The sequence below is a fragment of the Bos mutus genome, chromosome 4, assembly GCF_027580195.1.
Source record: "Bos mutus isolate GX-2022 chromosome 4, NWIPB_WYAK_1.1, whole genome shotgun sequence".
Classification (NCBI taxonomy): Eukaryota; Metazoa; Chordata; class Mammalia; order Artiodactyla; family Bovidae; genus Bos; species Bos mutus.
In genome coordinates, this window is record NC_091620.1 from 102,820,076 (window position 1) to 102,839,585 (window position 19,510).

At 40.2% G+C, this 19,510-nt stretch overlaps 1 protein-coding gene across 1 annotated transcript in view; it reads right to left on the reverse strand.

Moving 5' to 3' along the window:
- Positions 1–19,510, reverse strand: part of UMAD1 (UBAP1-MVB12-associated (UMA) domain containing 1) — a 275,271-nt gene that overhangs the window by 239,004 nt on the left and 16,757 nt on the right. The window contains exon 3 of the mRNA XM_070368863.1: positions 19,034–19,133. Coding sequence (XP_070224964.1) covers positions 19,034–19,133 — 100 coding nt within the window. The remainder of the gene's footprint in view (positions 1–19,033; positions 19,134–19,510) is intronic.

A 19,510-nucleotide genomic window follows, 5' to 3' on the forward strand; every position in this document is an offset into this window, starting at 1 on the left:
AGGAACAGAGGTGAGAGAAATTCAAAGAAGTGGGTGACTATCTTATCCCTATATGCTGTTTCCTCTAAGAAATGCAATAAATTATTAAGTTACTGAAAAATAAAAACTAAGATGATGATATACTCTGGCCTAAAGTCTGTTAAAATAATATTTATAATTATTTATTTAAATATGTTAACAGAAACTAACAGTATTTGTATTTACTCGACCGATGTTTGGTGAACTGGAAACAAGAGGCACAATGAAATTACAGTAGTAAGAGGAAAAGGCACTTCTGCTTTTTGGAGAACTTCAGTTTTCATGAAAGAATCCAGGATTCAGGGACATACATCTTCGGGGCTCTCTTTGACTTTGGGGCTTATACAAGTAATATGTTTGTTGCAATAAAGTGACCAAAATATGCAAAGATAAACAGTCAAAAGGAAGAAAAAATTAAATCACCTGTAATCATAAGGCCCACAGATAAACGTTTTTCTTTCCAAAGAATTTTTAATTGCACAAAATATGTAATTATATAACAAAAAGGTTTATGCTAAACATACCATTGTATAAACTGCATTTGTTTACATTTTGATGACAAATTGGAAAAGAAAATGGAGACTCACTCCAGTATTCTTGCCTGGAGAATCCCCATGGATAGAGGATCCTGGCGGGCTGCAGTCCATGGGTCACGAGGAGTCGGACACTACTGAAGCGACTTAGTATAACACAGCATAAAGCAAAGAGAATCTACTTCTTTAAAGCTTCGGATACTGCCGCTGCTGCTGTTCAATTGCTAAGTCATGTTCGACTCTTTGCAACTTCACGGACTGTAGCCTGCCGGCTCCTCTGTCCATGGGATTTTCCAGGTGAGAATACTGGAGTGGGTTGCCATTTCCTTCTCCAGGGGATCTTCCTAACCCAGGGATTGAACCTAGGTCTCCTGCATTGGCAGGGGATTCTTTACCACTGAACCACCTGGGAAGTGTCTGATACACATCGCCAATCTGTCTTTCATAAAGATTGTTCAAAGATAAATTCCCACCAGCTGGAGGCAGGCCAGAACACACAATCTATTTGCATCTTTTTCCTAGGCTTCCTCTCAGTGTAACTCTTCTCTCTTGGAATGTCCTTTTCCTCCAATTGCTACCTCTTGGTCCTTATAAGGACATTAAAAGAATAAAAATAAAAATTTCATCTCTATTCTTGCCTCCATTGTTCTACTGGTGCAAACTCTACCCCCTGGTAGGTCTCCATCATCACAGTGCCTCTTCTGCTTGCTGACCAGCTGTTTTCTGGAATGAAGAAAGATAGTGTTGTGTAGGAGGGACGTACAGAAAAGGAACAAAGTCCTTGCTTCCTTCACAGAACAGAATCCCAGGGATCGAGTAGGATGACCGCCAAGCTCTATGTACTTAGGATGTAGGACTCAACACCCTGTGCCACGTGTAGGAGATTAGCTAGCTTCTTCTCAGTCTAACTGCACCCCAGATTCTGGCATTAAGCTGTCACCTTTGCATCCTGGTGTGGTTATAAGACGTTCCTTCTGTTTTCAGGACTATTTTCATAAAAGATGAGTCAGGCTAAATTGGGGCTATTAGCTACATAAAATTTCAACTAAAAAAACTTCACATTGACTTTTTATTGGCGGCTGGCGGACTGATTTCTTACCCTCCTGAGAGAGAACTCGAAGTATCAGAAAACACTTCAGTACCAACAATTTACTCCAACAGAGATGAGAAGAACTTGAAGGATCTGTCAGTTGCCTTAAATACAGAGAACCCAGAAGGTATCACTAAACTGTTAAGCTATTAAAAACAAACCACCACTTCAGAGATAAAAGTCTAGTTGACTTGCTCATTCACCACGTGAAGAATCCGTGCTCCAGTAAAGTGGTCTGAGTCGCATGTGATGAGGAAGACAATCAGCAGCAGAGTCGCCTTCTCCTTGGAAATCTTTTCCACAGCGAAGGCCATGAAATTTCTGGAAGTCTAAATACTCTTTGCACAACACAATGAAATATTGGTATTTCATATTCTACCACATAAACTATAATTTTAGACAAAACATTACACTTAATTAGTCTAAGTTTAAATTGCCATTAGGTGATGCTGGTAAAGTACCCGCCTGCCAATGCAGGAGACATAAGAGACACGGGTCCGATCCTGGGTCGGGAAGATCCCCTGGAAGAGGGCATGGCAACCCCCTCCAGTATTCTTGCCTGGAGAATCCCATGGACAAAGCAGCCTGCAGAGCTACAGTCCATGGGGTCGCACAGAGTTGGATGTGACTGAAGCGACTTAGCACACACACAATGTTCAATTTATTTTAGGCTATAAAATAAAATATAAAACCATGACTATGACTACAAATGTTCAAAGAATAAAACAGCTACAGAAGTAAATATGATTTTCTGTTGGCAAGTTCTTCCTTTAATAACCCTTTGCGCCTTCTTCATACGTGTTACCTGCCCACCTTAATGTTGGCTCTCTCTTGAATTTAAGAAAAATTTCAGAATGAAAAAACTGCAATTCCATCCACTTCCTTTTTCCCACTAACTGTGAAGAGAACACTCTTATCCAGTGTTGGGGGGTACAGCACCTCTGCCCAGCTCTAGGAAGGCGCACAGGGAATGCAGCTTGAGAAGTAACAACACACTCGCGCCACATGCTTCAAGTCCTGTAATGGTGGAGACATAAAAGGAGCTGAAACTGCTCTCCCTCAGGGAATGGAAACATTTATCTGAACCGAGCACATTAAAATATATTTGGATGCATTCGCTTATTTTCCTAAGAGGTAGAAATCATAACTGAATTTTTGTGGTGGTAAATTTAACCCAACTTTAGCAATAAAAAGATGCCCAGAGGCTAGAAAGGCATTTATATCTCACCGTGAAGGGAATGCTTTTACGATAATCGGTTCCTATCATAATTTGGTATTTTCTATAAGGGAGCTTCTATATACTATTTACCTTTCTATCTCCCCCAAACCAAAAAAAAAGAATGTATGTATCTCAAAGTATTTTGATATACAACTCTCACTCAAAAATACTTACATATGAGGCTACATAAAACTATCTTTAAGATCTCCTTCCAGCACTAAAAATTATATGCTGCCTCACTCCCACTCTTTAATAGCAGAATGTTATAAATTATAAACCATAGCTCAATTTATAATTTCAAAATGTAAACATTCAAAAATAAGATTAATGAAAGTTTTACCACTGCCTTTAAAAACTCTTCTCAAAAATCTGATGTACTGAACATAATTAATGTGCAATTCAAGTAAAAATATAATATATATTCGTTTTTAAGCTTTAAAAAATGACTTTAGAATTATTGGGGATGACCAAAGGAAACATATACATTTCAATTTTTCTCCCAATTTTCCAAGTTTAAAAAGAGAATTATGACTTCACTTAATGCCTTTAGGATTTTTGAAAACAGTACATTCTAAATCTGTAACACACAAAGCTATATGAGTCCTAGAGGTGAGTTGCTTAAGTTTATATTAAGTTTAAGACCATATTATCATTAGCAGGACTGCTGACTTAATAAAATAGCTGGTTCAGTATTAGAAAGGAATTGCCTAAGTAATATCAATAATCCATTCCTGAAAACTGGACACGTAGGAAAATGCACCAGGGAACCTATTCCTCATTACTTTAGATGGGACAAATTACAACGTGTTGCACACCAATCTAGGCCTACCAACCAATTTCTTAAAATATAACTAAGACACAGTAGATTGCCTATGTATATTAACAAGTGACGATGTTAGTGTGTTGAACTCCTTTCCTGATCTCCCAACAACTAACATGATCGTTCACCAGTTGCTGTGTAGCAGAGGCCTGGCCTCCCTTGTCACTAGCAAAATCGAGATACAGATCCTTCTGATGCAGACCTTTTGAAATATTTACATATAACTCTGGCATCCGGTCCCATCACTTCATGGGAAATAGATGGGGAAACAGTGGAAACACTGTCAGACTTTATTTTGGGGGGTTCCAAAATCACTGCAGATGGTGACTGCAGCCATGAAATTAAAACACGCTTACTCCTTGGAAGGAAAGTTATGACCAACCTAGATAGCATATTCAAAAGCAGAGACATTACTTTGTCAACAAAGGTCCGTCTAGTCAAGGCTATGGTTTTTCCTGTGGTCATGTATGAATGTGAGAGTTGGACTATAAAGAAAGCTGAGTGCAGAAGAATTGATGCTTTTGAACTGTGGTGTTGGAGAAGACTCTTGAGAGTCCCTTGGACTGCAAGGAGATCCAACCAGTCCATCCTAAAGGAGATCGGTCCTGGGTGTTCATTGGAAGGACTGATGTTGAAGCTGAAACTCCAGTACTTTGGCCACCTGATGCGAAGAGCTGACTCATTTGAAAAGACCCTGATGCTGGGAAAGATTGAGGGCAGGAGGAGAATGGGGATGACAGAGGATAAGATGGTTGGATGGCATCACCAACTCAATGGACATGGGTTTGGGTGGAGTCCGGGAGTTGGTGATGGACAGGGCGGCCTGGCGTGCTGCAGTTCATGGGGTCGCAAGGAGTCGGACATGACTGAGCGACTGAACTGAACTGGCAGTCTAGTCCTTTCACTTGAAATGTAGCTCAAGATTATTTTCACACACTGGTCTGTTAACAGTTGAGTCCTGCAGGACATAGATATAAACCTTGCCTATATATAAATCAACTGAATAACCTGACATGTAGTTCACAACGTCTGGATAGCAAACACTAAGAGGGGCTCTGCCAACAGAGACTGAGCCAGGAGGATGCATCACTGCACGCACATCTTTCAACATCAGTCCAGACATTTCAGCTGCAAGTAACAGAAGTCAATCCCAAAGTGGCTTAAACTTTAACCAAGGAACTTATTATCCCACCTAACAAGAAACCCAGAGGTTGACAACTCCCAAGCTAGTAAACAGCAGTGTCATCAGGGACCAGGTGAAAGTGTGAAAGTGTCAGTTCCTCAGTCACGTCTGACTCTGCAACTCCATGAACTGTAGCCCCCCAGGCTCCTCTGCGTGCGGGATTCTCCAGGAAGAATACTGGAGTGGGTTGCCATTCCCTTCCCCAGGGGATCTTCCCAACCCAGGGATTGCACCTGGGTCTCTGCACTGCCAGCAGATTCTTTACCATCTGAGCACAGGGAAGCTCATCAGTAAACAGATTAGTTGAGCAGTGTCATCACAGAGCAGGTGGCTTCCACATTTTATTCTGCCATCTTCAACACGTTCCCTCTGTCTCAGGCTACCTCTCCTCAGCAAAGATAGCAACAATGGATATAAACGCATCAGGCATTTCATCGAGATAAAACAGCTGCCAGGGGAGGGGTGGCTGTCTCTGCAGGGTCTACCTATGAGCCCTTCAGGTCCAACTAGTGAAAACAGTCACAGGTGCCCAAGCTGGCAAGGTGGACTGGACCACCCTGACTGGCAGAGACAAATTGGAACTGCCCTCCCATGGGTGGAAGGAAGGCCAGTCTCTCTTGAAACACATGGCCGCACAGAGGAAAGAGCATCCTTTGAGGTGTGGAAGAAGGGGGAATGGATTTGGGGCAGGCGAAACTGCTCTGAATACTTAATTTCTTTTGCAATAATAACTAAAATTTGTAAAATTTAAGTCCAGGAGATGGGTGACAGAAGCCAAACAAAGGTATATTTTCACTGGAAAAACACATTAATAGAAGTCATTACCAAGTTTTCTAACCAAATACCAAGTGATTTAGAAGTTATTCCAAAACCTGTTTTGGGGTTTCCTTGGTGGCTCAGACAGTAAAGAATCCGCCTGCAATACAGGAGACCCGGGTGTGATAACTGGGTTGGGAAGATCCCCTGGAGAAGGGAACAGCACCCCACTCCAGTACTCTTGCCTGGAGAATCCCATGGACAGAGGAGCCTGGTGGGCTACAGTCCATGGGGTCCCAAAGAATCAGACATGACTGAGCAACTAACACTTTCCAAACCTGTTAACAATTTATGGATGGAGGATATATTTTATGGAAATCCTCATGCTGACTATTATGTAAGATACACAGCAGACAAGGGATCTGTATGGCTACCATCTAAGTGGCAAAACATTAAAAAGTTTAAATAACATTACAAAACAACGATATAGGAGCTGCTATGTGATTAAGAAGCAAATAAGTGATGGGAGAAAATGTACACCATGAGATCAAAGGCAGAGCTCTCTAGAGACCGAAAGGCAAGGTTTCATGTGGGATCTGACTGTAACAGGATACGGACAAAGCGGACCAGGCCGGGTATCTGCACAAAGGGAACACTGGGCCCTGAGCCTGGCAGCAGAAAAACATCCTGGTTCAAATCGTGAGAGGTCCACGTGGAGGTAAACCAAGAGCAAACTGTCATTACTAGCTACTAATTATATGTTTAAGATAACAAGTAAAAACATTCCCCAACCACAGTTTGGGATCTATACATATCCATTACCATTTGCCTATTTTTTTAGTTCTTTGAACGAGAAAAACCTAATCACAGCACCATGTCCTGAAGGCATCCCTGGAAAAGTAAATATACTCATACTGAGTGTAACTGACAGCATAAGACAGAGAAGCAATGTCAAATTAACGCACTGAGACCACCATGATATAAGTCATTCTATCAGTTTCTTAAGTGTTTGATGTTACTGTTTTGTAATGTTTCTTGACTTTCATTTTTGCACCTCTTGTGATATAGACTGTAACCTCCTTACAGACATCTCTTATCTGCTATATATCTTACTAGTAGTAATTATTCCCTAATTTTTATTTAGCTGCTCAAAAATCATTCTATTTTGTGAACCCAAATTAGTAAAAGCAGCCAATAGGATGTAATCTGTCTCTGTCATGAAAAAATCCCTAACATACCACAGCCCAAGTGGCTAGTAAAGACTGGTATACCTAGCCATAGATAGAAAAGTCACTATTTAACCTTTTTAGGGTCACAGATCTTTGACAATCTGATAAAATTCAGAGACCCTTCTCACCCAAAAATGCAAACACAGTATTTTGCTTGTAATTTCAGGAGGCTTCCAGAGCACTCCACTCAAACTCATTATGGCTAAGACCCCCTAACACAGTGATAACAACAAGGGCAATCACTGGTTATCACAGTTATCAATTCCTTTAAGCAATCCATCAAACTATTTTAAGGGTTACAGTTTTCCTCCGGCTCTGCCAAGCATATTTTCAGCTTGTGCATCAGGAAATAATAGATGCCAGAAACAAAAATAAGTCATTTCATAAGTTTAGGGCTGAGCTATTTGACTTTGAATACTGAAAAAAATCTCAGGACAATGATGCTTTTAAGTCATTAATACTACCATATAAAGCTTTAGTATTCTTAATACTTCTCATTAAAAATATCATACACACACACATATGCATGGCCATAAAAGTATATGCCATTTTTGATGGAAATACTGATAGCAGAGAATGAATCAGTTTCTAACTTTCTGATAACCAGAGTGTAGCAACATTTCTCAATTCTTTAATAACGTTCCACTAGTTAATGCACACTTTATAAACATTTCAGCGTTTAACGGATATGAATGGACTATTTGCTGGACTCATTGTAGAAGCATGCAATGGCCTTCCAGGGTGAGTGGAAGAAAGACCTATGGGTCATAGGGTGCTTACCATTCCCTTGCCTACAATCTACAGTAGTAATGATCACTGCATTCTCTCCAGCTGAGCCCGGAGAGGCTGGCTCGGAATCATTCTCCCTAGCATGCTGCCGAGCTCATCAGGATTAGCAAGTGAACTTCTTATTCTCACTTCTGTAAGTGAAGAAATCGGTGTGAAGTCCTCTCTCATTCCTCTTCTCTAACAACGTCGTGAGGAAGCCATAATGCTATTAACTTTTTATACGGAAGGAAAATGAGGCTGAAAGGCTAAGGAGCCTGCTTGATCCACAGCAAGAAAATGATGGAACTTGGAATCTGAATATTATGGTTTCCAGTTCAGTACCTGGGTTTGATCATCTGCAGATGACAAAATAAAATAGTGGCTCACACAGAAGTTTATCCCTGTCTCGCATAAAAGCAGTTCAAAGGCAAGCATTATGGGGCTGTTGCGGCAACTCCACAGTCTTTTTAAGGACCCAGGCTCTTCCCGACTTATTCTTCATTTATCCTTACAATGCACTCTAGTCTTCATGATCCAAGATGGCAGCTTGTCCACCATCAAACCATCATATCCATGCTCCAGCATGAGAAAAGTTAGGGGCAGGGGAGAGGTGGAAGGTACACACCAGCTGTGCGTTTAAAAGGTTCCATAAAACCTGCAGTACGACGTTCCTCCTTAAATCACGTGGGCCAGAAATTTCATCAAAATTCCACACCCAACCACAAAATGGCCACGTGGCTGGATAAAATACCTCTAGCAAAGAAGTAGAGAGAAGCAGATATAGAAGGAAAACTAGTAGCTTCTATTCCTATCTACTCCTACACTATGTCAAAACTAACAGATGTGGAGAAGGTGGAACTGGAAGTGTCTGAGAGAGTGACTTGCAGCCTGGCGGCCCCAAGCAGTTCCCTGGCTGATTGTCTCCTTGTCACATTCCGTCCACCTGGCATGAGTGTGTGTGCACCGTCTCAGCAATGCATTCAAGAGGTGATCATGCTTTCCATTAAAAAACAATTCTCAATTGGATGAAATTATTAAATTAGCTCCACTTTTTAAATTAACAAATTTCCAATAAAATAAAAACCCAAACAATACTTCACTGTTTTAAAATGGTCAGATATCTGATAGTTCATTACTGACAACAGGAGAGAATTCTAATGTCCCAGAATGGCACACAGGCCCATTGCAAATTTCAGTTCTAGACTCGTTCCTCACCAGTGGCCCTGACATACCCTCTCTCCTGAAGAACTGCTTACTGGCCCTGAATATGTTTCAGATTCTTCTGAATGCACATACTTTACAGCCTTTCCCACCACCTGAAAATGTTTTGCTCTCCTACCACACGTTATAAAAGAATTATTCCAGTGATTCTCAATATTTGCCTGCATAAAAATCACCTGCAATGCTTTTTTTAAAAATGCTGATTCTTAGGCTATATTTACAAAGATTCTGTTTTACTGGCTATGGGTCAAGCCCATAAATCTGCATTCTTTTTTAAACAAGGAGCAGAGTGTCCAGGACAGAAAAGTGCTCAAGAATGTTCACCTGATGACTACCACAACAAGAAAAGACCATCTTACACTAATTTAAGATGTTTTTCTTGTAGTATGAGTTTTAGTAACTTTATCAGATCTCCCAGGCTCCTGGGAGAATCAAAGTGAAGTATGTTCTTGAAAGAACTCAATTCAGTGACTGAATAACAATATATAATGTAATATAGTGTTATTAACCAATGGCTAAGCTCTAAATTTATGTACTAAATATGAAAAACAAAAACAACAGCTTAAAAAAGCTTTTCTTCTGGCTTAGTTTACTAGAGAATGCTATTTTGAGGTACCACCATAATTCTATCATGATATAATGAAAGAAGACACATTCTCAGAAATTCACATTTGGAAAGATTAATGTGTGACCTCAATAAGAACTCTTCCTTTCATAATATGCTTTGGCTGCATACAATGGGAAAAACCAGATACTGAATAAGACAACCACTTAAATATAAAACAATATCGCAGCATTATTAAAATTACTAGCAAGACAATATTGTCTTCCAACCCTATCTAAATTACTACTACAAACTGCAATGCTCCTAAGTGTACATTCTACTTAGATTCTCATCCCTATTATTTCCTTAACAGAATGAAATAAGAATAAACTTTAAGTGAAACTATCAAAGCTATTCATCATAATTTTTCAGTTAAAGTGGTCTCAGATGTGGAAGATATAACATTATGAAAGCCTCTGAGTAAATGCTAGAGGAAACCCATTTATGGTCTATGGTGAGCACACATAAAATTTTTTGCCTACTGAAGTTGTGCTGAAAAAGTGTCCTCCAGGAAACAGTACCATAGTAAACTGGTCAACTACACCAAAGAGTAGACTAAAAATCTGACTGTCTGATGGCTTCAGTTCAAAGAAAAAATACATCAGAGTGGCTCTGAAGAGTTCACAGATGTTAATTTGTCAAATAAATTTACCTAAAGTTACTCTAGATTAGATAACCTATGGTCAAAGACAGAAAGAGTTACAAGCCAGTTGGAATTCGTATTTGTATGATTAAGTTGACAAAATGCTTCTCAACTGCTTTACTGATTAAAAAAAAATGTTTTAAGTTTCCAAATATATTTAAGAAACCAATTTCATTCCTTAGAAATCTGAATCTTTCTGCTATTTATTAATGTTTGAAAAGATGTTCTACCTAGAAATTTTGTCATTTTATTTTTTTTGTTTATGGCTCAACTGCAGTGAAAGAGAAACTGTAACTTTTGTATTTTTATGAGGTCTTTGTCAAAGTGTTTTAACACATGATTTGATGGTGTCCATAACTAAATTATAAAGAGTGAACTGCAGCAGTTCTCAGCCTTGTATGCTCACAAGAACTATCTGGGGAAACTCTGGAAAAAAAGTCAGTGTCTGGGCCAAACCCCACGTGTGTCTAATCAGAATGGAGGGATGAAGCCCCAGCACCAGCACTTTTGCAAACTGCCCCCTAATTCAAAAGAAGGTTAGACTCACTGAGTCAGGGAGACAGATCCCTAACTCGCGTTTGAGTCGGCTGAGTCTTCTGAGCCCGTTTCTCACAACTCACAATTGACTGTGTGCCATGGAGGGGCCTGTGCTGCCTCTCAGCTCGTGGACATCTCTGCCCCGCCCCGTGAAGCCCCCTCTCATCCTGCACCCTTCAGGAGACAAGGCAGGGTGGTACATCCCACAGGGCTCAGCCTGGCCTCAACAGTTTCACCTCTGAACGCCATGAGATGAACCAGAATTAGGAAGCAACGTATGTGCAAATTCTGTTCATTTTTATCCATTATACACACAACTCACCATTTCTCAATGGGAAAATAAACAACTGTGCTATGAGTTCAGTTGAAAATCCTGGCATACTTCCTTTAGAATTGAAAGGTCAAGAGAAAAAAACAGAAAGACTGCCAAGTAAATTCACTGCAATTTGACTTTTTCTGAATAGCACAATACATGGGTAAGATATTAATAGGGATATTAATAGGGTCGGCTGCTTTTTTAACCCATAAACACTTTCTTTTGAAGATGTTATGCTTCTCTTGTAAGGATGGGGAAACACATGGTGAAAATCTGTTTAGTTTCTATCACTGCTGTTTTCATTACAGCCTTCAGTCCTACACAGAATCAGAGTGACTTACTGTCCCTTATTCTCTGGAATGTAAATTTTTATTATACACCACTAGATTTTCACTTTTAAATAAAGGCCACAGTACAGAGACGAAGACACTACCTAAAAAATTCCACATAAAAATGTGACAGTTCAACTTTAGTGTGTATACATGATTTCAATGATTCCCACCATGGGGAATTCAGTAGGAGACAGTCTTAAAACTTTAAACGCACTATTTCCCAAAACCTGACTTACCATTTAAACTGGCAAACAGAGGTGAGACTCAAGTACATACTTCAGTGTCAGTATTTAAAAGATGAAATTCAAGCTGTGGTGAATTACTAAACTGATTCTAAATTCAGTCAGTTTTACAAAATAATTAGCTTAATGGGAGCTAGAAGTTCTTAGGCTATAGTTTTAAGAAGCACCTGCATATTCTGAAAAACACGATGAACTTTAGTTTTACTGTAACCCAATTCCTTTAATCTCTTTAATGGTGTTTGCCCAATTTCATTTGCCTGCTCCAAAGTTACACTCACTATTTGGTCACCAATGTTGGTGAATATACAATAATCCTTTCCACTTTATTTTCTGTGACTTTTCTTGGTTGCTATTATTTTTCTTTTTTTCTATAATATAATAAGCTAATTGATGCCTTTGTCCTAGTTTTGGAAGGATTTTATGCCAACATCTAGGCAACAGATACTCTTTTCCTTAATTTAAAATAAGAGGTTGCATACTACAGTAGTAAATTTGTAATCAACCTAAAGATAAAGTCTTGAAAGCACAATTAAACATGTCATAACAGAAGAAAACCCTGGTAATTACAAATAGTACCAGGCTTGCTGGGGTTTTAAACAGTAGTGTAAGACTAAGAAAAACCGCCACCCAGTGATACAAAAGAAAACTGCAATTTGTTTTTGTGTAAAATGAGTACCCTAGAGGATTACTTCGATTTCATTACTGAATGAACGAATAGTTATTACCTCCTTATGAGAATAGGAACTAGTTAAAGCGAAAGGATGTTTTCCCACCAGGCCTTTTTGTTTTTAATTTCCTTACTATTATTTAGCACACTCGACATTTTACAAAGGCTAAATGCTTTGGAAACCCTAATGGAAAAAGCTTTCTGTCCAAAAGTGAGCTAATTCTGTACAAGCAGCCCATATATCCCTATTATCAATAAAGAGCCTAGGGTCTGCTTAGACCCTGAGTTTCAAGTCATGGGTGTCGACTTCAGCAACATCATCTAATAATCGTGACCTCAAACCTATTTGTGTTAAGTTGGAAGGCATGTCTAGGGGAAAAGGTATTGTCAAGGAGGGAAATACAGGTAACTTATACCCTTAACAACATAATTTACTCTAACCTCTAACCTTTTTAGAAATACGTTATAAAGGCCAAGTAAGATAACAGTCTTAACAAATTCTACAGAATCCATACTGATAAGAAGTTGTTGAGAAATCTGTATTCAGATCAAGAGGCAAGAGTTAGAGACATGGAACAACAGACTGATTCCAAACTGGGAAAGGAGCATGTCAAGGTTGTATATTGTCACCCTGTTTATTTAACATATATGCAGAGTACATCATGTGAAATGCTGGACTGGATGAAGCACAAGCTGGGATCAAGATTGCCGAGAGAAATATCAATAACCTCAGATACTCAGATGATACCACCTTGAAAGCGAAGAAAAACAAAGAGCCGCTTGATGAAAGTGAAAGCGGAGAATGAAAAGGTGGCTTAAAGCTCAACATTCAGAAAACTAAGATCATGGCATCTGGTCCCATCACTTCATGGCAAATACATGGGGAAACAATGGAAGCAGTGACAGACTTTATTTTCTTGGGTTCCAAAATCACTGCAGATGGTTACTGCAGCCATGAAATTAAAAGATGCTTGCTCCTTCAAAGAAAAACTGTGACCAACCTAGACAGCATATTAAAAAGCAGAGATATCAGTTTGCCGAGAAAGGTCTGTCTAGTCAAAGCCATGGTTTTTCCAGTGGTCATGTGTGGATATGACAGTTGCACTATAAAGAAAGCTGAGCACTGAAGAATCGATGCTTTTGAACTGGTGGTGGTGGAGAAGACTCTTGAGAGTCCTTCTGACTGCAAGGAGATCCAACCAGTCCATCCTAAAGGAGATCAGTCTTGGGTGTTCATTGGAAGGACTGATGTTAAAGCTGAAACTCCAATACTCTGGCCACTTGATGCGAAGAACTGACTCATTTGAAAAGACCCTAATGCTGAGAAAGATTGAAGGCAGGAGGAGAGGGGATGGCAGAGGACGAGACTGTTGGATGGCATCACTGACTCAATGGACATGGGTTTGGGTGAACTCTGGGAGTTGGTGATGGACAGGGAGGCCTGGCGTGCTGCGGTACACGGGGTCGCAAAGAGTCGGACACAACTGAGCGACTGAAATGAACTGAAGAAGTTGTTGGTACAGATATAATCTAAGCCTTCACTTAGGTGTATCATTTATAAGTTAACAAACACACAGAAACACGTACAGACAATTATTTTCCTGCAATCTATCTACTGCACAAAAGGACCAAGCAAGATGAGTGGACACATGATAACCAAAGCACATATGCCAAAGGACGGAGTCATGTTGATAAAAGTCGTTGATAGCTATCATCTGACCTATGTGATATCTTTTCAAATTTTTTTACACATACACAGAGCATGCTCTGAGAGTAAAAGTAGATATTAAAGTTAATGTAGAACCATATGATAAAAAGAACTTAGACCAGTTTCTAAAAACAGATTACCATCCTATTTTTTAAGGTAATTTACTATATTCCCAAATAACCTATCCTGAGTTTTATTGGTCAATTCTCAGTTAAGGCTTTAACTGCAGAAGGATATTTCACTAACTCAACAGTGTATAGCTGTCCCTAGGTTTCTGCAGTACCCTTATTAAAATCTGCAGTGGCTCACCAAGTTCCTTAAATAAACAGTGCAGTATTCGCATATAACCTATGCGTACCCTCCTGTATACTTTAAATTACTCATCACACCTGATACAATATAAACGGCATGGGAAGCGTTGCTAGACACACGGCAAATTTAAGTTTTACTTTGCTGGGTCACGCTGGATTTTTTTTTTCAATATTTTCAATCTGCAGTTGGTTGAATTCATAGATGTGGAACTTTGTGGAAATAGAGGGCTGACTCTGTCTTCCAATCGCAACTTCATTAAGGAGATTATAGTTTATTGTAATATTTTTAAGTATTTAAAAATATTAAATAGTGGAAAGTCTGAGGCAGCCAAAACTAAAGCCAAATTTATGTATAACACAACCAACCCTCTTTTATTAAAAAAAGAAAACAAGAAAGCATAGCACTTAGTCTTTTAAAAATTAACTGTCTAGGGAACTCAGGGAAAGTTAAACTGACAGACATGATATATTTATACTTCTCTGGCATTTAATCCTGTTCTCCTTTGCACTATATTTTAATCCCATTCAATAATAAAGTTACTTAAGGAATATTTGAAAATTATTGAACACAATTTAAATTTTTAAAAAGAGCTTAAAGTGTCACTACTGTCTCAAAATTTAAAATGATAATGTGACTTAAAAAAAAAAAAAAAGATGGATAGCTTAGTGGTTAAGAGGACAGGCTCTGAAGTTAGAAGGCCTGGGCTAATTCCAGATCTGGCCCATGTAAGCTGGCGAACTTTTTCAAGTCCTCTTTTGTATATGGGGGCTTCCCAGGGAGCTAGTGGTAAAGAACCACCCTGCGAATGCAGGAGACATAAAAGATATGGGTTTCATCCCTGGGTTTGAGCCACCAGAGAAGGTATAGCAACCCACTCCAATATTCTCACCTGGGAAATCTCATGGACAGAGAGCCCGGCAGGCCAGTCCATGGGGTCACAAAGAGCTGGACATGACTGAAGCAATTCAGCACACACCGTATATGGAGATAACATGACCACCTCACTCAAAGTGTTCTCCTAAGCATATTACACACATTAACTCATTTAATCTCCTGAATAACCCTATTGTTACCATGCTCATTTTCTAAATAAGCTAAATGATACCTGGGAGGTTTTGTAACTTCCCCAAATGGTGAAGGGTGGCAGATATACCAACCCAAAATATGCCACTTTGGCATAAAGATTATTCTGAGCTAAACTTGAAAAAACACCAGGTGCGAGAAGGGCACTCTGTTCTCTCCTTTTCTTCCTGAAAGCAGGAGATAAAAACAAAACAAACAAAAAAAAACTTTCTGGAAGATTCTAGGAGGAAAAAAAATCACATAACCGTAGTAACCCAAGGATTTTTCATGGAAAATGGTGGAGGGGTTGGAGCTTTACACCTGGGGGAAAAAATGGCACTAAACCGAGATAAGCATCAGTAGACACGGCAACTGAAGGACCAGGAGGCCTCAGTCAACATGTGGGGGTCTGCTCTTGCTTGGATCATTTGAACAAGGGTGTGGGACCAGCCGCACCTGAAATTAAATTACAGTCCTGAGCCTGGGGCAGGATGATGCCTCACTGTGACTGCTCAACCACAGCACACGTGGTGCAGGAGCTAAATCCCACTCAGGCCAAGATGGCCCTGCAAAAACGCTCTCAACACACAGCGTGTCAGCTTACGGGAAACGGCACCGTTAGAGCTGAGAGGTATCAGACGGAGCAGCTGGTCTGTGAAACCATACTAGAGGAAGTAACAGCTGGAGATTCCCTCAAGAAGTAGCAACTCTTGGCATTTCTGTCTTCTGAGCCTCAGGTAAGGACCACTACTTAAACTACTCTTTCTTAGAAAGGTAGAGTCCACAACAGAAGCTTCACCAGTTGGGGGCAGAAACCCCTGCTGGGCTAAGACAGGCAGTGAAATATCTTCAAGCTACAAGCTTGAAGTGTATCTCCAGACACCGGAGGAGATTTTAGAAACAGCAGCCGCAGCAGCTTTTTCAGCTGTGGTTAAAACTTGTCTCTGTGATGCTGCAAGTGGCAGGCCACAGAAGAAGGCAAGACGGATCAAGAGTTCTTCAAGTACAGCTACAGAAGCTGTGTGCTGGCAGACACGTCAGTGCACTATTTCTCATCATGAGACAACAGGAAAACACAGCTCTCTGCATGTGCATTAAAGCTGTGTGCTAAGTCACTTCAGTTGTGTCACTCCATGGGACCCCACGGACTGTAGCCCACCCGGCTCCTCTGTCCATGGGGCTTCTCCAGGCAAGAATACTGGAGTGGGTTGCATGCCTTTCTCCAGGCTACAGAGGTATTCTAAAACAAGAAATACAGAGCAGAGTTTGGAGAACCAGGCATTGCTAGAGCAAATTTCTGAAAGAACTTATTGTGAAACTCCAGAAGAGGCAGAAACATCACAGGAGACTAGAGGCACCCCTGAAGTTTTTTCCGTTAGTTGGGCTAATTCGGCAGGTCAGAGGGAAGCAACACTGGCAGCATTGGAAACAGAAGTGGGGGATGATCTGTTTTGGAAGCCAAAGCACAATTTCCTGACACTGTAAGAAGGGCCAGGGAAGCAGCCAGGTTGGTGGCACCCCACTTCATCCCTGTCAGGAGGCTCCCCAGAAAAACCAGCAACCCTGGTCAGACTATGCCCCACTACTTTGCCTCAGACGCAGCGGATCTGGTCAGAGAGAAAACAGCTCTCACCACTCTCACCTACGGCCCCTGTTCCAGGTCCCAGGAAGCAGATCCAGGAAACCCACAGGCCTACCAGAACATGACTGTGGAAAAGACAGCATATTTTATGGTAGCATTTAACTATAAGGAAAACTCTCCTCTGGTCTCCCAGAGATTAAGGCCAAGAAATGGAAGAGGGCCAGAGGGGTAAAACCCCCGTGTCCTTACTGCAAGAGACCAGGTTCTGAAGAGAAGTGCTGAAAAGGCAGAGATCCAGCCACCCATTCTGAATGTGTGGGGTCAGAGGTATGGTGTGAGCCTGGCTCTTAGAAGGCCTAACCTAAAAGTTCAACATAACCTGCAAACCCAAAAAGCCGTCTTCCACTTGTCAAGACACACAGAGCCTCTGCCAATGCCAAGGGACCTCGGACTGACTAGGCCAAGATATAGAGAGAAGAGGTAGGGAACCAGAATCTACAAATGGAGACCCTGAGAAATACTGTCCAGAGCAAACACGCTATGAGTTCATGCAAATCCTCAGATAAGGAGCTGACTCTGGCAGAAGGAAATCCAGGTGCAAGAGGACGGGTGTCCCCAGGGGACACTGGGTTTTAGTTGCTCCTCAACGCCCTATGAGAAGACAGCTGCTGGGAAGAACCAGCGAAAGACTGCCAATCCCTTCTTTGGGACTGGAAAATGACACGACGGAAACGTCATGTTTCCGAACTCCCCTTGGGAAGAGCGTAATATCTGGTTGAAAGGAATATTTTTTAAAGCCATTAAAATCTTAACAACTAGCAGGGATTAATTTTATAATAGAAAATAAACTAGTTTAAGATTCAGGAGACACTATTTAACATATTTAGATTTTAAAGTGTACTTCAAAACTCTTGATGGGAATGTAAACTGGTGTAGCCACCATGCAAAACAGAATGGAGGTTCCTTAAAACACTAAAAATGAGCTGCCATATGATCCAACAATCCCACTCCTGGGTGTATAGCTGGAAAAAATGAAAACACTAACTCAAAAAAATACATGTACCCTAAGCTCACAGGAGCACCATCTAAAATAGCCAAGACAAGAGAAAACCCAAGTACTTATCAACACACGACTGGACTAAGAAAATGCAATGCGCACGTGCACACACACACAGAAAAAAAGAATAAAAAGCCATAAAAAAGAATGAAATTCTGCTATTTGCAACAACATGGATGGACCCAGAGAGCATTATGTTTAGTGAAATAAATCACAGAAAGACAAATACTGTACGACATCACTTACATGTGGAATCACAAAAATAATACAAGTGAAGCATATGCAAAATAGAGACAAACTCACAGATACAGAAAACAAACTAGTGGTGACCAAAAGGGAGAGGGAAGGGCAAGTTAGGGGTATAGGATTAAGAGATACAGGCTACTATATATAAAAAAAGATAAGCAACAAGGATGTACTATACAGCACAATTATAGCCATTACGTTATAACAGTTCTTATAATAATTTTTATTGGCACTTAATCTGCAAAAATATTCAATCACTATGTTGTACCCCTGAAAATTAATGTAATATTGTAAATCAACTCTACTTAAATAAAAAAATAAATGTACCTCATTCAGCAACTATGTACTAGATGCCTAATTTAATTTCAGAAGCTGATTTATAAGCAGCACTAAGCCCTGTTTCTTCAAACACAATCTGAATTTATCAAGAATTCTGCAAGACTTCTGGCTTTTCATAATTAAAAAGGTTGACTCACTTACAGGATAGAAAAAATGGGATGATTTTATAAATTGAACCCGAAGGACACATTCAAACTGATATACAAGAAAAGTCAGACTTGACAACAATATTTCAAGTGATTAATGATCCATATTTTTATACATTTCATATACATCAACTAATTCTGGAATTAGTAGAAAAATATTTTTAAATCAATCATATAACTTTTCAAGTAGTCTTTTAAAGCAAAAATCATTCATCTAATAATGTGGCTTCAATCCCTGGATTGGGAAGATCCCCTGGAGAAGGGAATGGGAACCCACTCCAGTGTTCTTGCCTGAAGAATCCCATGGACAGAGGAGCCTGGTGGGCTATGGTCCACAGGGTCGCAAGGAGTCAGACACCACTGAGCCACTAAACAACAACAACTAAGCCCAAAAAACGCTCACCTAAAAGGACAAAGCCATCTGCCTCAGTCTCGGGCACTGACGGCTTCTTAGATTCCAGAGGCTTCCTGAAGAAGTGAAACATTGCTGCTTCTGCTGCTACCTGAAACAGAAGCAAACATGGTATTATGTCAAATTCAGATGAAACTTTCACCCTTCTTACTAAAAAGCCAAATGTAAAGAGATCACAATAAGGACTTTTAGGAATTCTATCCCCAAACTTAAGAACACGAGCCCTCTCTAGGTAACAGAAGTATCAGAAAGCAAAACCAGAATATCAGGAGATGGACTTCCAGTTTGACACCCTGTGTGCCTTGAATCCTGCAACCGCTCTCGACTTCTGAACGTGTAGGAAAATAATCCAAGAAATCACTACAAGCAAAACTAAAATCAACAGATAACACCAAATCTGAAAGGATCCCAGGAACCATTAACTGGACACTGGACTGAGGAAAGGAAAAAAAAAAACCACCTCTCCAG